Genomic DNA, 20,574 nt, shown 5'->3' with positions numbered 1-20,574 from the left:
GATTACACTTCAAGGTAAATTATATACTTAGAGGCCTATTTAACAAAGGTCTTGCGGACCTGATCCGACAGTGCGGATCAGGTCCGCAAGACCTCGCTGAATGCGGAGAGCAATACGCTCTCCGTATTCAGCATTGCACCAGCAGCTCACAAGTACTCGAATTGTGGCGATCTTTAGACCGCTGCTTCATAATTGCTGTTTCTGGCGAGTCTTAAGACTCGCCAGAAACACGGGCCCACAAGCTTCATACGGAGCTTGATAAATGGGCCTCTATATCACTTGTAAAATCTGCCAGATACAATATATAGGGTGCTTCAGTCGTATGCTCATAGACCGGTTAAGAGAACAAATTAACGACATAGAGAGTAACCCTCCAAAAGCTAAAGTAGCCAAACATTTTACTCAGCACCAACACCTTCTGAATGCTGTACAATTTAAAACCATAGACTTTATACCTGGGTTTTCAAGAGGAGGAGGTAGGTTTAATAGAATGTTGTATAGCGAAGCTAAATGGATATTTTATTTGAGAACAAAAGAACCTAATGGCATTAAAGGGATATTAAACCCCAACTTTTTCTTTCATGATTCAGATGGAGCATGCAATTTTAAGCAAATTTCTAATTTACTCCTATTATTAAATTTGTTCTCTTGGTATCTTTATTTGAAAAAGCAGGAATGAAAGCTGATTTTTTGGTTCAGCACCCTGGATAGCGCTTGTTTATTGCTGGTTACATTTAGCCACCAATCAGCAAGTGCAACCCAGGTGCCGAGACAAAAATGGGCCGGCTCCTTAGCTTAGATTCCTGTTTTTCAAATAAAGATACCAAGAGAACGAAGAAAAAATGATAACAGGAGTAAATTAGAAAGTTGCTTAAAATTGCATGCTTTGTCTGAATCATGAGAGAAAAACTTTGGGTTTAGTATCCCTTTAATGCAAGGTGGGAATTTGATTTCTTCCAGGGTTGAGGTAAGTATATAAAATATAAAAAGTCTCTCTTGAAAATTGTGTGTGTTTTTTAACTTCTGCATAAGTATTAAAAATTTGCGTAAATTGTATATATATATATATATATAGATGATTTAGGACTAGATTACAAGTGGAGTGCTAACAGTTACGTGCAAGCTAAAAGGGGTTTATTGCGGGTGTTTGTGCGCATCAGGTTTTTCACTCGTATTACAATATGAAAGTAATAGTGATCACTTGAGCGCAATTGAAGTTAACACACATTGGGTTAGCGCGACCTCAGAGCTCTGGTTAACTGTTTTGTGAAACAAATAAGTGTCACAAAACACATCAAAAATACATTACAGAGTACAGTGGCACTCATAATAAAAATTATTTAAAAAAAATATTGCACAAAAAAGTTATGAGCTCAAAAAAAGGTAGGCAAAGGGCTTTAACATTGAGATACATACATATACATGTCTAAATATGTATATGTATATGTGTACCTATGTATTTAAATGTATAGAGTATATGTATTTGCAGACAGCTATACACATATAAACACATAATTACATATGTATAAATATTTAGACATAGTGCATTGCATTGGAGCCCTTTGCAGGCAAATAGATTAAAACATGTTAAATCATATTTATGCAATATTCATATTTATTAAAGTGTTATACTGTGTATTTACTGTAAGTATTTCACATTCCAATGTTCTGCACATAGCTAAAAATGTTCTATGTGTTTCTAAGTATATATTTCTCTATATATCTGTATATATGTATACTACCTATATATAATAATAAATATATATATATATATATATATAGCAAGCTTCAACAAAGTCAGAGGCAAACCAGGTTTTCTTCAAAGCAATTAGTCAAATTTATTGATGTTTCAGGGAACAAAACTCCCCTTCTTCAGAACACAAATAACACACACAAACCGTGCTTAAATAGAGTAAAACACAAACAGGTACCTCCTTTTACCTGGCAAAAAAAGGCGCCAAACTGACATAATTTCCGGTTTAGGTTAATGTGACCCTGGAAGTTTACAGCATCCACTTCCGGGTTATAATAATCTTTATACATACAACAATTGTGAACAAAAAGGGGATCACTAGTGTCTCCAGTGGCCCCTTGTATTAAAACAACTCACCATTAATAAACCTAGTTCTACATTGCATGTTAAAGCACAATTTACTGAACTCTGTGCCTGATTTTGGTGCATTAACATAATATATCCTTGTAATGTGTCACTCTTGGGATGGGGCACTGGATGGTTGTGGATGGGGACTGACTGGGGGTGTTCCTCTCACCTTTGGACGAGGGATACACTACCAGCCAATTGTCTATGGTATAGGCGATGAGGCGGATTAGAGATAATTTGCGCTATCGCCACGGTACCCCCTAGACCAGTATTGAGTTCCCCACCCATATAAGTGACTCTCACATGACAGTGAAATGGTATTAAAAGTTATGCACCGTTGCCAATAAAATTGTTATAATGATGTGTGTTAATGTGACATATTGATTACTATCTGTAACAAAAAATGATTTATATATATATATATATAAATATATATATATAGACATGCACTAAACCCCCTCTTGTAAGAAGAATTATTTACGTGGATTAAGAGATGTAACCCTGCTGCCAATCCTCTGAGCATTAACTTACTGTTGTATTGTCCAATTTTTTTGACATGTTAAAATGGTTGACCATGTAATGTTTGTTGGTATATTCTTATTGGGTGTTCTAATTGTCGTCTGACATCGCTATAGTTTAGGCTTACTTGTCATGTAAACACTGACACCGCATTGCACGTGTGATATTGTAAATATTTGTCACGGAAGTGACGTCACAATGGTAGATTTCCGGTGCAACCGGAAGTGACGCAACTTCTGGCATAAGTATAAGTAAACACGTATAGTGTAGCACTGCACACACTATGCGTCATATAAGAAATATATGGAACGAGGTACATTGTAAATTGTGCTTTAACATACAATGTAGAACTAGGTTTTTTAATGGTGAGTTGTTTTAATACAAGGGGCCACTGGAGACACTAGTGATCCCCTTTTTGTTCACAATTGTTGTACATATAAAGATTATTATAACCCGGAAGTGGATGCCCTACAAGGTCTAAGAAATTAGCATATGAACCTCCTAGGTTTAGTTTTCAACTAAGAATATCAAGAGAACAAAGCAAAATTGGTGATAAAAGTAAATTGAAAAGTTGTTTAAAATTACATGCCCTATCTGAATCATGAAAGCTTATTTTGGACTAGACTGTCCCTTTAAGGATCAGTAGTGGTGCGTGAGAATCAGTGGCAGGTGTCTGCATGAGAAAGCCTGCAAGGCCTTATGTGGGAGGGTTAGGAGGGAGGCGGATCAATCAACCCGATAGTATTCGCCACCTCAGAGCAGGTGGACAAGTTATAGAGCTTGATTATTCGGCCCCCATGTCTCTGCTAGAATGCAGTCACCATTTTGTCTACCTATTGTGCTGACAATTTTCTCATGTTCAAAATATTCACCAAGACACTCTTCACATCACTCTGTCCCCAGCTTAAAGAGACATGAAACCCAAATGTTTTTTCTTGATTTATTTAATTTTGAAAAAGGATATCAAATTTACTTTTCATGGTATTCTTTGTAAAAACAAATAAATAAATCAGTAGGTAATATTCATAAATCCTGCTCTACGTATGCAAATGGAAACCGAGAAGATTGCTGTATTTTTGTCGGTCTGTCTGTCTGTCTGTCTGTATTTCAGGCTTTCTAGGAAATCCCATTTACCAAATGAAATAGTTGAACCTCTTAGACTGGACAAATCACAATATGCATTCACTAGGTGTAAAATACTGGTTGTTGCACCTCATTGTTTTTGTTTCTTCTCTCCCATCTTTGTACAAATGTATCTTTTCCAGCTTTGTGTGACACAATCCATCAGGGGTTACATTTGTGACAATGGTTAAACAGAGGAAGTAAATATTGCAACTGAGTTATAGATCTTAAATATGGAAAGGTAAGAAGTAACATGCAAGAGACAAACCATACTTATAGTCCAACAGTATTGAAAATCTCTCTATTGGGGCCGATTTATTAATGGCTTGTCCGACATGATCCGCTCAGCTGAATTTAACATTGCACAAGAAATTCTTGTGAACTGCTTGTGCAATGTCGCCCGCTAGCAGGGGGAGTCAATCAGCCCTATCGTATAGGATCGCCTGGAGGCAGCGGACCAGTTAAGGAGCATCGATCTTAAGACCACTGCTTCTTAACTGCTGTTTCCGGCTCAGGCTTGCGCGGAAACATGGAGATCAGGGGCCGGCCCTTGAGAATTCGGCCCCAATATGTCTTTATCATCATAAAGACTCATTATCTGCAAAAAAATAATTAAAGATATATAACTAGTACTCAATCATGTCTTCATGAATATGAACAAAGGGCATCATCTAAAAAAACAATAGCAATTTGTAATTTTGTACATTGTTACCATTCTATGTAAAAGGAAAGAAGTACCAAGACATTGCTTCATCATATTTTATTTAACAACATAATAAAGAGGCTTTTAAGCCATACAAAATAATAATATAAAAAGGCATAATGCTCTTCTGCTTTATTGGACAAAAATATCAAAATAAATTTTATTTTGTTACGCATTGCACCAAATAACTAGAATTTTTTTTTTATACAATACAATGCATTTTAGATACATATTAACAGGTTAAAGCCTTGCGTATTTTAGTGTTCCTCAGGATCTGTGCAGATTACTCTGGCTTTAAGAGCTACATCAGTGCCTTTTATCGCTGTGTATGTTGAGCTTCTTTGTAGAATCAGGGTGATTGTCCATTACACCTGAGTTTATGATTTTCTTTTATAGATATGGTAATGATAGAAAAAAAAAATCAGATAGAGCATGGAGTGATTTTAACACTGTACCGGTACTGGTCAATGATCCTGTCAGTTGTATTCACATTAATTTATGAATAAAATAGCACCATGGATATAAAAAGCAAAGGCTTTTGGGAGCATACAGTAAGATTGTCAAGCACATGACTCTATTGGAAAACACATGAAGTCCTTCAAAATCTGGGGCATTACAGTTAAAATGAGTTACTTAATCCTATGCCAGTGTCTCTGCCACAGGCTTCTACAGAAGTTATAGCACAGTTTGTAATATGTTAGCAAAATACTGATAATTCAGAATATTTACAGTGGTCACAAGAATCGGATACAAAACTCAGAACACAGTGGAAATAATAGATCATATGACCAAAATTGTCAAATTATTCATTAGAAGTTAATGAATGAATAGTTTAAAAAGCCAAAAATATCCTTTAAACTAAGGAAAATACAGCTAATAATATCTTAAGCACCAGTATTTAAGGCGAAAAAATTGTTCATTCTTCATTCGTCATCTGATATTCTTATTTATGAGTTAAACAAGAATTTTGTAATGTATACATTTGGTTCAGCCACCACAATTTGCATACAGTCTTCTTACGACAGACATAAAAGGCAATAATATAGCAGAACAAAAATCATATATAATATTGCTACAGTGCGTTAGGGTAGTCCATAATTTAGTGCAGGGTGGACTGATTTCAGTCCAAACATATATTTGTACACAGCGTAGAATTAAAATGAATCAAAATCATTAATTCTTCACTTAATGTTAAGAGCAGTATCAGAGATATTGTGATCTCCTAGCCAGTGGAAATGTACATTAAAATGATCATAAATGTCAATTATACATTGTCATAATGTCAATTATACATTGATAGTGACTGACGGAACAGCTGACTTGTTGTTATAACACCAGCAAATACATTTATGCAGATATCAACAAGGTTTATACTTTGCACTAAAGCTTTAGTTCCATAACCCAAACAAAGAAATGTGAAAAATAAATCTTCCAAAGTATTGTGTCACTAGACAATAAATTAAATGTTATTTTTATAATCATTCATTTCCAAATGTAAGTACTTTTAACCAATTGAAGTTAATATTTTAAGATTAATGCTTTTCCTGCTTTTTGTGAACAAAATGTACAGTCTAATGCATTTTTGATTTTTATTTGGCTTTAAAGTATTTGGCTTTGCAATGTTGTGTTTAGCATGAAAAACACTACATTGCTATTACTTAAATGTAGACTTGCAAGGCATTTATAATTACAGTTAAGTTATACAGAAAGATTAAACATGTGTATTTCATATATTCTGATGGAAGAAATAACGTTTGTAATCTGTAAATTTAGCAATAAAGCTAAAGTGAACATATAAAGGGACATTATATATATAACAATAGAAAATAGCTCTTGAGTAACAAGTCCGTCCAGAACAATGAACATTTATTTGAAGTCCCTGGAAATCAAAATCCACTTCAAAGTTGCAACATTAGCTTGACAAATCAGGTGTAATAAAAGTAGATTACAGCACAGAAGGAAACTATTTTACACAGGCGGCAGTGCAAGTTTGGCAAAGCTAGACTTAAAAATAATGCTCCCCCCAAAAAACAAAAAAAACTTTCTTGAACATTTTATTCCATGACTTGATTTATATTCCCCTTTAGTGTCAGCTTTGACCACATCCCAAAGAAAGATGTACTATTGATCAAGTAGTGTCATTCTGTTATATCCTTCCTTAGGGGAATTTTAAAGCTGGTTAGCTTCTGCCCAAAAAGTTGACTTAAAAGGTTGTTCTGTGATTCAGCAGTTCTGTAATTAGATGGCTCAGTGGATTTTGTTGAATACCCCTGTCTGTGCTTGTATGAGGAGCTACTCAGACATAAAGGTGAGTTTTTAGGTGTGAATGAGTGTAAAGGTTTAGTAAGTATGGCTTTTTTGTACTTGTATTCTCCATTGCTAGTCCGAGGGTTATTTTTTCTCTGGTTGTGCGTGTCAAGCACAGTCTTTTTCACCTGACTGCTTGCCCCCACTGTATATGACTTGGAATATTGTCGAGTACACAGTGGTTCGTCTTTTGCACCTGAAAAGGCTGAAATATTGTTTGTCCAATCTGTTTTTTTTAAGCTACTTGTGCTATCAGTCTTTCCAGTCCCTAGCAGCTTTGTCTTCTTCCTTTTTCCTTCTGCAGACATGTTCTCTTGGTAGGATGTGCTAACCTTGTGATCAGATAACTTGTACTCTTTGTACTTCTTTGTATGATGTTTGGGAGGCACATTTGCTGAACTTTTTTCAACTGACTTGCTAGAGTCTGTATTATTATGCTTTGCAACATAGGCAGTCAGTTCTTTTTTGGCCAGCTTATGGTGACCTCCCATTGTCTCTTTCAAAGTGCAAGCATTGTTATCCCTCATTAGAGAACATATATCAGGGGTAGCTTTCATCTTCTGTACAGAGGGCTTTACTACATCTTCACTAGCTACAGTTTGTTCATGACATCCCACTCTAGTGTTAAGCTGACTGGCTAACCTATTCTTTTTCAGACCCTTTGATTCTTTCAAAGAATTCACATCAGAAGAAACTGATTTATCTTTCAGCTGCACTGGAGATGTAGCTACATCGTCTAATAAAAGTGCCTTCAAAGTATTTGCATCCTCTGTAGGTTCATTTTTAGGGCAGCACAATTCTCTAGAATATTTTTTGGTGGGTGATACCACTCTATTTGAATCAAATAGTTCTTTAGTTTCCTTTGATATCAACTGGCAGAGCACATAATCCGCAGTGACTTGTGGAGATCCCATTTCAGGGACATCAGCTACCTCTTCTTCTTCATTATATAAAAATGGGTTCTGGGCTGTACTGGCATGTTTTGGATTTATTGGGTATAAAATTGGGGGTTCCATGAGTTGTGAAGCTTCCTCATCCTGAGTGAGGGCCTTTACATCATCTTCTGTAGCAATAAGGCATGGAGACACAATTTCAGTATCCATACTATAAACATTTTCGGTTTGAACATTTTCATCCATATCACTTTTTAGTTCACTCTTAGAACATAATGAAGGGCTTAATTCAATATTACATGGTAATCCTTGGGTATCTGAACTTCCTCTTTGAAGCTCTGAGGCATCCATAGTAGTGTCCTCCATTTTTATGGTAACAGTTGATTCATTTTCTATGTTTTTTTGTACCTCAATATCATATACTTTACTTGATGGATTAACATGTTCAACAGACTGCTGTTCATTACTGTTGTGTTTGACATTCATGCAGCTTGTGTCCGATAGTTTATCATGAGATGTCTTTAGTTTTTTGCTTGGTGGAATATTTTTATCCATAGAATGTTCTTTTTTCTTTTCCTTGATATCTTTACCAGATGCACCAGGCCTCATGACCCCTCGAAACTTAAAGGTCATGTTGCCCCCAATCAAGTGCTTTTCCATGTGCCTATCATACTGTTCTTTCTTGGAGAATGTGTAGTTACATGTGCTGCATATGAAAGACTTTTTAATGACATGCATGACATCTGCACAGAGTTCACATGCATAAAGTGTTGTATGCTTTATTTCAGGCTCCCCTGTTAATTGATGCTCATTGTTAAGATGGTTTCTCAACTCATACACTTCTTGATAAGATTTTGGGCACTTATGGCATAAATACATTTTTTGTAGACTGTGTACTACCAGGTGTCTCTGTAGTTTGAATGGCTTTGGAAACTGTTTTCCACAATGATGGCAGTCTCTAGAGGGATCTTTACAATGAGGATGAATTGCTGGATTTTTATGAATAAAGTCATTTTTTTGTGTATTTTCCAAAGGTGGGCTAACAGATTGTTTTACATGAACATGAGTGGTAGGAACATTTTGAATTGCACTTTCTGGTTCCTTCTCAACCACATTATCTTCTTCCTTATGAACCTTTTGGTCTTGCCTTTTATTTTCTGGGCTTTTGTCTTTAGGCTCAGAGGTTTTAGGTGATTTATTTGGTGTTCTATAGATGAAGGTGCTTAAAAATGTCCTCACCATACTATCCTCTGCAAAACAGCCAGGAATACCCATCACTGTTTTCTGTGCTTGGCCTTTTCTAGCAAACTGTGTAGCATGTTCTCTTAAGTGTTCATTATACATCCATACATCAGATATTTCTTTTAAACACATTCCACAAATCCAGAGACCAGCCTTATTTTTTGCATGTTTATCTTTTAAGTGATCCCTCAATTGTTCACGAGAGCTAAATTTGCGCTGGACACACATATAGCAGGTAGGTGGGGGAGAGGGATTATGAGTAAGCTTGTGAAAATCCAGTTCTCCTAATGTTAAAAACCACTGAAAACAGACTTTGCATTTATACTGTTTATCCTTGGTTTTAATAGCTGTATTACTACGATTTCTTGCATGTCTCTTATTGTCGTTTCTATTTTTTGCATTTCTCTTTTGCTGATCTGCTTTTTGTGCTATATTTGATGTGTCCATGTCAGAATGGTCAGAGTCATCTCCACATGCACTGAAGAAAGAGAGCTCACTCATGTCAAACTTTGCACTTAGCATCTTCATGTCAATTGTTGGAAACTCAGGAAGATTTGAATCGTCATATGTAACATCTTCCAGCTCTGATTCATTCATGACCGAACTCATTTTTACTAATGACTCTCCAGAATCATTAGGGGATTTATATACATTGTCACCAAAGGAGACTTCTTTGCCATGTTCTTCTTTATTTTCTCTGATCAAAGTTGGTTCATGAATATTAACTAATGACAGTATCTTGTTATCATCTACAACAATTCCTTCCTTCATTGGGTTAAGGTCATCATATTCTGCATGAAGTTCACCGATTTCAGGATTTCCTGTGGAACATCGACTGCTGATCAAGTTGGAATCAACTGAAATGTTTTCATATCTGCATGCAAAGTTTTTCACTTGAGCACTGGAATCAACAATATCTGCTTCAAAAGGTGGTGTCTGTCTTTTATTCCGTTTACCATAAACACGGGTACATTTTCTCCTAATGAAATTATCATCCCTAGGGAATAGCTGTGAAAATGTGTTGTCGTCATCAAACAAGTTATGAAGCTCAGTTTCAATGTCTTTAGACTCAAATAAACCATTTGCAACCTGCACAGTTTCTGAATCATTAAAATGTTGCTTTATGCTTTCCTCTATGGCATGTTCCAATGTCTTTTCTTTAATTAAGATTTCATTACTTGGTGAAATATCCTTTGCAGGTACAAGGTGATCTATTGAATGTATATCTTCTGGTATGTTAACATATCCTTTATGTTCATCTGAAGAATCTCTCTTAATTTGTGCCAATTCAGATACATTATTTACCATGTTTTCAACAACTTCATTAAAGTTTGTTGACCACTTTTCTTCTATTTCAAGAGTTTTACTTATCTCTGCTTCAGCTCCTATGCTTTTGGAAGTATGGATTCCTATGACACTACATTCATCACTGGAGTCCTGTTGCAAAGCATCATTATTAGAATGTTGTGTACATACACTATTTTCTTTAGGAGTGGTGAAGCTGTTTGAGTGCCCAATGGCTTTCAAAATGTTTGCTTTGAGAATGTTCAATATGTCATCTGAAGGAACTTGTGATTCTGTACAATCACTGGAAGCCATCTTTATTCTTCGTTTTTTAACATTGTTATTTAAATTCCTTTTGCAAACAACTCCTGACCCAGTACCTCCATCATATTGTACCTTGCTTCTTTTTTCACCTTTATGTTTTGCTGGTAAAGGTCTTTGTTCTTCATCAGACAAATTCTGTGAATGGAGATTACTTTCATGGTTTAGAAGGTCAGTGGTAGGATTCTTAAACATTTCAGTAGAGAAGCTTTGAGTAATTAATGGATTAGAAGTCTTTTTGGTACTGGTGTTATCAAGTTCTCTTTCAGAAGCTGGTAAAGCTCTCTCAGATTTCCCATTTAAAATACTGTCACTTCCTTTCCCATCTTTTTGTAATATGAAATGCCCTTCTTTCTTTGTGTTGTGCTTTACAGCTTTGTGCCTTGTTAATCCAGGTTTTGATTTAAAGGATACAAAACATACATCACATGTAAGTGACAGTCCTACAGGCTTCTTTTCTTTTATGGGGCTAGTCCTGGAGGAGATACCAATGCTTTCTAATATTTCTTTGCTCTTGTCACAATCTAGAATGCGTAATACTCCATTTATAACAGAGTCCATGTCATTAGAACATGTTCTATCTGAATCACCAGTCATACTATCAGTTTCGGTAATCATTGAACTTTCAGAAGCCTGACCTTCTTTTCCAGTTTCTGATGCCTGATGTTGACACAAATCTACAAACTCTGGATGTGTCATATCTATCAAGTCACATACTAGTGATGTATTTCTGTTTTCAGATGGATATTCATTGCTTATGGGGATAATGTGATCTTTATTATTCCAGTTACTTTTAAGACTTGTTCCTTGTTGACACGAAAGTGAGGATTCTGTAATGGATTCTATACTTTGTGAAAAGAGATCAGATTGAAGAGTAGGGTACGTCTGGTTTTCTGTTGCAGGATAAATTTGATATCCTCCATTAGCAGGCAGTGATTGACATCCAAGAATAACATCGGTGACAGAATTTTCTGATTGTTCCTTGTAATCTGGACATGTCAATTCAGAGTAGAAACACTGAGATATGTTGTCATCAGCACTGTCTGAAACAGACTCATCAAGTTTTGTTTCTTGGTTCTGGCTTATTTCCAATGATGAAGACCCATATCTTTCTTCATTAAGAAAAGCACAACCACCAGGTCTTCTCAATAATTTTTTGTCTGACTTGCTTACTGGACACTCAGCCTCCACATGACATTTTTCTCTACTATTACAGACAGGGTCTTCTTTATTTATTGTTGTTGTCACTAACATGGTTTGGTTGTGGACAGATTCCTCTAATGGAAGATGATGAAAAAGACCAAAGCTTAATTGAACATGTGCTGTTGGGTCGGTGGCATTTTTGTTTTCATGCAAAGGTTTCTGATGTTTGTCATTTATTACAAAATGAGCAGAGCTATCTGCAAACAAGGAACTGTCAGATTTTGCATCAAATGTTGTTGTTTCTTTGCTTATTTCATCTTTTGTCAAGAAAAAGTCTCTTTCTTGTAGAATACAAAAGTTTTGTTTCTGGTTTTCAGCACTTGTAAATTCTGGAGGTTCTTTATGATGTGTTTGTGGCTCTATAATTGCTGTATCTTTACTCAGTGTTTCTATGCCAATGGTTAAACTGCATGGTAGTTGACATCTCTTATTTAATTCAGCAGATGGACAGTTTTTCATAGCACTGGACATTGTCATTGTATTCTGCGAAGCAATGGAAAAATCCTGATTATCAAACAAATTTGTTAAATAGGTTGATTTGTTATGATTTTTCATTTCCAATCCTAGTTTGCTCCCATCACTTTCCACTACATTCTCAATTTGGTCATCTGTGTTTATTTGCTCTAGAAGCAGACAATCCGAAGCATTATTGTGCGACAGCAGATGTATATGATCATTTGTCATGGCATCCAACGCTGAACAACCATTTTCCAAATGTTCGTTTTGCTGCACGTTACTTATGCTTTCATACTGCAGGGCAGAGGGTGTGTCTTTGTTGTCCTGTGAAACCAAGTATTCAGAATTTACAGTATGTTTATCAGCTTTCCCTTCCAGTTCCATTGTATTTATGTTATTCTCTGTTGTTTCTTTCAAAGCTGGAAATGTGCTGTCAGAAATATATAAAGATTCACCTTCTATGTCAGGCTGTGGATCAGCATGGACTGAAGAAGACAACAGCAAAGGAAAGCATGGTATAAGCATTTCTTCCTCATTATTTTTTGCTGTTCTGGCAACAAATAATTGGAGCTGTTGCAAAGGATTGGCTGCAGATTCTTGTACAACTGGTGACTTTTCAGTAAAAGCAGTTTCTTCCTTCTCTAAAACTGGCATGTCTAGGAGTATCTGGTCCCTTTTGTCTTGCAAATCATTGTTTTGTAGTTCTCTGCAGATAGTTGAATTTGAAGATCCATCTTTCCTGGTCAAATCTGAACAGTTTTCATTACATTCTAGTGTTTTAGTGACTTGCATTTCAGAACTAAAATCTGGACAACACAATGTTTCATCATGTAATGTGGTATTTGAAACAGAAGCCTGGTTATCTTGCAACTTACAATCAGAACTGAATTCAGAAACACTTTGAAAAGGTTCTAATGTTGGTGGGTCATCAAAAGTGCATTCACAGTGCTCTTTTTTATTGAAAACATTTGCACTATTATTTTGTTGACTGCTGTTTTCATCAATGTCTTTATGCTCTAAGGTTTTTGAAAGCAGTGATTCAATTTTGATCAGACTGTCTCTCTTTGTGTTATTTTCTGAGAAAGTTTGGTTTTCTGATTGACTTGAGACATTCTGCAAACAAGAATCAATCATTATAGAAGGGGACTTGTTGCTTTTTAAGGAATTAAAATCTTCTGATAGATGAACATTATCTAGCTCTTTTTGATACTGGCTTTCATTCTCTTTGCTATCAAAAGAGTCCAGTGTTGATGCTTGTTTCTGGATGTTAGAAGTAAATGCATCAAAAGCAACGGAACAAGTCCAAGGGCTTTTAGAATCTTCACAGCTACTATCAACATTTACAAGTGGTTGACAAACCTTACTATCTGTAACAATCTCAGCCACCTTAGGATCCTTGCAACTTAAACTATCCTGATTATCTTTAAAATATAAGTCCTTTGTGCAGGTTTCATTAGAATTCACTGCTAAGTCTGGGAAGGAGACACAAGACTTTGGTAGGTCTTTGTTAATTTGATATTTAGAGCACACTTGAGACTGGGTCTCATTTTGTAGCTTACTTGTTTGCAGTTGGCTTTCTAACTCTGTGACTAACCGTTTAATCTCTAATTCATCCTCTGAAATGTTATTTATATATGAAGTATTGTAATCTGTAATTGTTCCCGTTAAAGTCACTTGACTTGATAATCCCTGTATTCTTTCAGCAAATTTCTCAGAATTTTCATTTTCTATCACTTGGAAAGGGGCAATATTATTTGATATTAAATGAGGTGCATCTTCAATCATATCCCAACCTTTTCCCTGCAAAAACTGAGGGTACTGCTGGTCAAAATGAGATGTCTTGCTTTGTTGATCATTAGAGCATGTAAATGAAACATAACTTTCTTTTGCATTGGAGACATTGCTGTACATTGGAGCTTCAAAATCAGTCATTGGCAGCTCAACAAATATTGAGGATGAATCAAATGAAAGTGTAGAGGGGGTCTTGTTCTCAACAGTGTTTGTAGTACAGGATGTGTTATCTGGGCATTTGTGATCAAATGAGCTACTATTGCTATTACTTTGGCTATGGTATATCTGCACAATTTCAGGAGATGCCATGCTATGACTTTTTGGAAAGAGGTCACTACCAAATATACTGGACAACTCTTTATGATCTGTGAAAGTCTGAGATTCATTGGTATATGGATCTTGATTTTTTACTTGTGACATATTTTCTTTAGAATCTCCATTGTAACATCCCATGGGCATTGTAAAGTGTTTGTGTTCATTGCACATCCCTTCTTTTAAATATTCTACACCGCCATTATCATAATTTAAATGTTCCCTTGGGTTACATTCCCCAACAACACACAATGAACTGCTAAGTTGCTTCTCTTTGTATTCTAGAGGATTATTTCTGAAGGAATGGAGTTGTTGTGATCCAATATCAGCATTAAGGGTTATTTCTGGTTGAAAAGGATCTTGCGATAAGGTGCTATTTGAAATCTCTTTGTCATAAGTGCTAACATTGTCATTTTCTTCTGTGAATTCCTTCAAAATATGTGTATCAACATTTTTTCTAGTATTGCTTTCATTGGAATATTTGTTTACAATGTTTTGTTCTGTGTTTTCTTTCTCTCCCAAATGTATGGAATTATTTGACTTAGAGCTTCCAAGTAGAAATTTAGCAGATCCAAATCTCTTTGTTCCTTTCAATACTGTTTTTTGAGGTATAAGTGTTTCTGATGAACTTTCATTATAAGATAATTTTATCAAATTTCTTTCAGCTATATTTTGAGCTGATCCAGACAAAGATTTATTCCTCAGCACTGTCTCTTGCTCATTTTCAGAATCAGTCCGCTCAGTGCTCTTGGGGCTTGAACCTGTTTCGCTTGAAAAACTTGTGCTTTGGTCACTGCTGGTTGAAGATTGACTGCTTCTTCGTCGCATCCTATTTGATATCTCTTTCTTTGAGTTTGTGAAATCCCTATTTTTTAGCTGAAATCGTGTTGCTTCTCCCATTCTCCATGTGGATTCCCTCCCTTTTGTCCGTCCATTTCTCCCTTGATTATCCCGATTAAAATTGTACTTCAGTCTGTCATTTGTTATTCTTTTTTCATGCAAAGAAGACATATCTGATTCATTTTCAGAATCTGAAATGTAGTCATATTCTCCATAGGGATGGCTTTTGGTTGGGGGGAAAAGTCTTTCAGTTACCAATGAAAACTCTAAGTTTTTATTACTTTTGACATGCAGCTTATGAAGCTTATTTTTCTGTTGGACAATTTTATGTATCAGCTCCTTGCTCCAACTTCCATTGTGCGGTTTCTTTTTCTTTCCATCCTTCATGCATGGTCTTCGTGGCTTGTGATTCTCATTGCTGGAAAAATCTAGGGAAGCAGCTATAATTGTTTCTCTGTGATCATCATGGAAGTATGTATTTTTAATGTCAAAATCAGGATCACTTTTATTTAGTTTTACATTTGTAGATTCTGACCTGCTCAAATTTTGTTTATCAGTCTTTTTGAATTTACAATCTTCTGGGATTTTTGGCATGATTTCATTAATACCATTATTTCCTTTTTCTAATAAGGATGTTTTGACTTCTAAATGTTGATGTTCACTAACTTTCATAATTGAGTACTTATTATTTAAAGAAAAGCTTGCTTCATAGTTTTCTTCATTGATATTTGATGTTTGTGTGTGTTCAGAAAGCTTTTCATCTTCATCTTTTTGCTTTTTTTTGGTGTCTATAGATTCTTTTGTTTTGTAAGACTGTTCACATCCGGGTACTTTGGCACTGGAAATGTCATCATCTACAAATACATCAATAAAACTGCTGTCTATTTCAGGATTGTCTACTTGAAACTCCAAGACATTTAAGGCTTCTGTAATTAGACTGTCAAGTTTGGCCTCATCCATTTCTAATGTGTCACAAGCTGATAAAGGCAAGGAACTAGAGGTTAGACTATGGAAAACATTAACTTTAATTAAGTCCTCCTTACTTTCTTCTTTGGAATCACTGTCAAGGAGATAGTCCACAGCTTTATTTAGACCAATCATGTGTGGTTGAAGTTCCACTGGTCCTTTCTGTATAGTGAATCCTGGAATGGTGCTGGATGTTTTTAATGAATCGATACTTTGCTTTCTTACTTCTGGGATCCTCAAGGTATCCTTTATTTCATTCTGAGGAGTAGAGTTCAAGCTGCAGTACTGTCTGTGTTCAAGGAAGGAAGACAAATTGCTGTAATTCTGATCACATTGCTTGCAGGTAAGAAGAACATCTAGCTGATCTAGATTTGCACTGCTCAAGGAACTAGCTAGCAAATGGTGGGAGGAGTAAGGAGGTGGTGGGGGAGGTTCATTTTCATAGGTTTCAAGACAGCCTTTACCTGTTACACTGGTTTGTTTTTGGTACTGATTCTCTTGTACATTTTTAAACAACTGTTCTTCTTTAGACGCTTCTGCTATATAATTAAAGTTTTTCATGGATTCTTGAGTGTGATACATAAGAGACACTGAACTTAAAGTATCGTTGGGATGGAAAGACTTATTTTCTGAATGACATTGTTGCTGAAAATATGGAGAAGCTGTAAGGGCAATTGTTTTTTGTTTTTCATCTGAATTGGGATTTACAGGACTGCTAGACAAAGGTGAAAGTGAAGAACAGGTACTACCAGATACAGGGTTTGTAAGAGGTGAAGGAAGAGGTGATCCATTTGGTGGCGACCCAACTACTAAACTTGATGTTGGCAAAGACACTAGATGGTTAGACATGTTTCTTGAAGATGGTGATTGCTGTATTGGCTGACTCATGCCAAACAAAATGTTCTTATTTCGTGAATCACATAGCTGAGTGTTTGGTTCAGTTGTACTTTCATACAAAATACCATTACTAGAACCATAGCTTTGCCTACCAGCATCAGTCCTCTGTGTGGCTATGCCCTCGACTATTAAATGTTTTTTGTTGTGATAACCTGGTGGAATCTTTTGTGATAAGTTACTTCCTTGCCATTCAGAGCCACCAAGAGGATAGGTAGCTTTTTGGTTTCCAATTTGCCTTGACAATTCTACACGGTTTTGATTTGGCATGGCAGAGGTAAAATGGATCTGTTGCCAAGGCATCCTGGAATTTTTCAGTGGCTGCCTCTGGTCAATATTAGGTTGACATTGAAAGGGTAACTGATTTCCGGAGTATGGCACAGAATTTTGGTCCAGGGTTGAAAAATCCTTACTTCCTCCATCCCAAGTCTGAGGTATTCTGGAAATGCTTTTATCAAAAGGCACAGATCCGGTGTTTACACTATTATACACCTTGCTGGGAAAGTGCACTTGACTTAGAGAAGTTTGTGGTATATTCCTTCGTAGTGTGTTCCCTGGAGAGAGGAGTCTTTGATTAGGTGAAAAGTCTTTAGAAGGTTGTTGCCTGTTATTGGCTGATGTCAGCACACTATTATCATGTAAACTAAATTCACTGGAGTTAAAAACAGGCTGGTTTTCTTGAAAAGTGCTTTGGGTTTGTTCTATAGCACCAGATGAATTTATAGCACCAGTTGAGGAGATAGCACCATTAAGATCTGTGGAATGTTCATTCCTTCCTGGGTAGCAAGGAGGGTTTGGCAAATGTGGAGATCCCTGCTGTGCATGCAAAAATGTAGACTGCTGGGAAGGTAAACTATATGTACGGCTATCTGGCAATATGTTATTATATGAAACATTATTTTGTGGATCATCTGGGCCTTCTCTTGAAGATGACTGAAATTTTAATATATTATGTGCTACCTGGTTCCCCAGTAGGGAAATATCCACAAAGTCCTGATTATTTCCATCGTTGCAAAATGAATTACCAGTTGATTCCTGCAATGACTGAAATGGATACTGAAATGGCATAGTCCCCAAGTAATGGGAGTCAGTTTTATTGCCCTCAGAAAATGGGCATAGCTTTTGACTAGATACACCATAGCTGCTGGAACCTTGAAAAGTTTTTTCAGGGGAATGCCAAGAGTTTCCATTTGGTTGGAATTCCAAATAATGCAGCTGTCCATTAGAACTTGGTGTTTCATGAGAATTGCCTGATTGTGGCTGAAGTTTTAGGCTGTGGTGAGCTCTGGAAGCTGGAGCAGCTTGTGAGGTATAATTGCTGGAGGTAAGGCTGGGGCTGGACTCCTGGAAACACCGGTTGAAACTGAGATCTTCCTGTTGGAGTTCTGCTTCCCTCTCAGGAAGACTTGGGACATGAAAGCGATAGCTACCCGAGACAGGTCCACGAGTAATATCTACCTTTTTAGGTGGTGTTACCTTTTGTTGTGGATAAGCAATCCCAATTGTAGGATTGGGCCTTGTATTTGTAATACTCAGTCTGTAGAGCTGATGCTGGGTACGATCGCCCTTTCCAGATCTTTTAGTTTTGTCTTTTCCCCTGTTCTTTCCAGTAGGAGAAAGTGGGCTACCTTTGCTATTTGTCCATGTAGCATCACTGGAATTTTTTTGCCTGTTATGAAGTGATTTGAAGTCAATCTTTCCGGCTTGTTGTGGTCTTATAACAGCTTCTCTTTGATTATGATGCTCTTTCTCCCTACTGTTTAACTGGGTGCCTTTATCTACTCCACTTTCAGACTTTTCAGAAACACAACACATGGGAGTCTCCACTGCATTGTTTTTACCAAGTTGTTGGAAATCAATATCCTTATCTGTATCCTTGGTGCTGGGTTCCTTATTGTTGATAGCATACACATGTTTCGTTTCTCCAGTCATGGTACTGCTCAGTAGGGATGGACGGCTCCTGGTTCGCCTGATACCTTGGCTTTGCTCATGTTTTTCACATACTTTCTGTGCTCAATCATTTTCTATAAAGCCGGACGATTTTTTTTAAGACAAGATTCCAATTTCCACTTTCATCCTTGCGCTGCAAATGGCTGGGTGAAGTAATTTGTTTTCAGTGCATCCAGGTGTTACCTAAGGATAGAAAAATAATGATGATGAGTAGGTTGAAATTTAACTCACAAATACTGGTAAAGTTTAGTTGATTTAACCATATTTCTCAGAAAAGCATTGGTAATATACACCAAAGTCTAAACATATAGCATTAATCACAAACTTTATCTAATCCCACATAAAACATGTATAGAATTATCTCATGGTCAAGTTAAAGGAAACATGTAGAAAAAAATAGATTACTATCAGCTAGATTACGAGTTTTGCGTTAACAGGTCCTAACGCTGCTTTTTCACTACCACTGCTATTACGAGTCTTGCAGGTTTAGGGGCACCGCACACTTCTTTGGCCTTACCGCAAAACGACTTACGTAAACTTTGTAAACCCTTTTTTCTATGGGACTTCCATAGCGCTGGTATTACGAGTCTGTCCTGGGAGGCCAAAAAGTGAGCGGTACACCCTATACCGACAAGATCCGTAATGCATTCTAAAGTCAGTAGTTATGAGTTTTACATTACAACGCTGTAGCATAAAACTCAAAACTAAAGTGCTAAAAAGTACACTAACACCCATTAAACTACCTTTTAACCCCTAAACCGAGGCCCTCCCGCATCGCAAACACTATAATAGATTTTTTAACCTCTAATCTGCCGCCACTATAATAAACATATTAACCCCTAAACCGCCGCACTCCCGCCACTCCCGCCTCGCAAACGCTAGCTAAATATTATTAACCCCTAATCTGCTGCCCCTAACATTGCCGCCACCTACATTATACTTATTAACCCCTAATCTGTCGTCTCCAATGTCGCAGCCACTATATTAAATGTATTAACCCCTAAATCTAAGTCTAACCCTAACCCCCCCTAACAAATAAATCTAAATAAAATTACTATAATTAACTAAATTATTCCTATTTAAAACTAAATACTTACCTATAAAATAAACCCTAAGCTAGCTACAATATAACTAATAGTTACATTGTATCTAGCTTAGGGTTTATTTTTATTTTACAGGCAAGTTTGTATTTATTTTAACTAGGTAGAATAGTTATTAAATAGTTATTAACATACACCTTCAACTATTTAATAACTACCTATTTATTTAATTGTAGTGTAGTGTTAGGTGTTAGTGTAACTTAGGTTAGGTTTTATTTTACAGGTCAATTTGTATTTATTTTAGCTAGGTAGTTATTAAATAGTTAATAACTATTTAGTAACTATTCTACCTAGTTAAAATACATACAAACTTGCCTGTAAAATAAAAATAAACCCTAAGCTAGATACAATGTAACTATTAGTTATATTGTAGCTAGCTTAGGGTTTATTTTATAGGTAAGTATTTAGTTTTAAATAGGAATAATGTAGTTAATGATAGTAATTTTATTTAGATTTATTTAAATTATATTTAAGTTAGGGGGTGTTAGGGTTAGAGTAAGACTTAGGTTTAGGGATTAATACATTTAATATAGTGGCGGCGACGTTGGGGGCGGCAGATTAGGGGTTAAT

The 20,574-nt window shown here is 36.2% G+C and overlaps 1 protein-coding gene across 3 annotated transcripts in view; it reads right to left on the bottom strand.

Moving 5' to 3' along the window:
- Positions 1–4,487: 4,487 nt before the first annotated feature.
- The window catches only part of ZNF469 (zinc finger protein 469), a 912,094-nt gene continuing 896,007 nt past the window's right edge, over positions 4,488–20,574 (bottom strand). For all 3 annotated transcript variants that reach the window (XM_053701256.1, XM_053701264.1, XM_053701272.1), the window contains one exon: positions 4,488–19,087. In XM_053701256.1, coding sequence (XP_053557231.1) covers positions 6,584–18,886 — 12,303 coding nt within the window. In that variant the 5' untranslated portion in view covers positions 18,887–19,087 and the 3' untranslated portion in view covers positions 4,488–6,583. The remainder of the gene's footprint in view (positions 19,088–20,574) is intronic.

The sequence above is a fragment of the Bombina bombina genome, chromosome 1 (assembly GCF_027579735.1).
Source record: "Bombina bombina isolate aBomBom1 chromosome 1, aBomBom1.pri, whole genome shotgun sequence".
NCBI lineage: Eukaryota > Metazoa > Chordata > Amphibia > Anura > Bombinatoridae > Bombina > Bombina bombina.
Note: the sequence above shows the minus strand (reverse complement) of the source record. Positions and strands in the feature narration are given on the sequence as shown.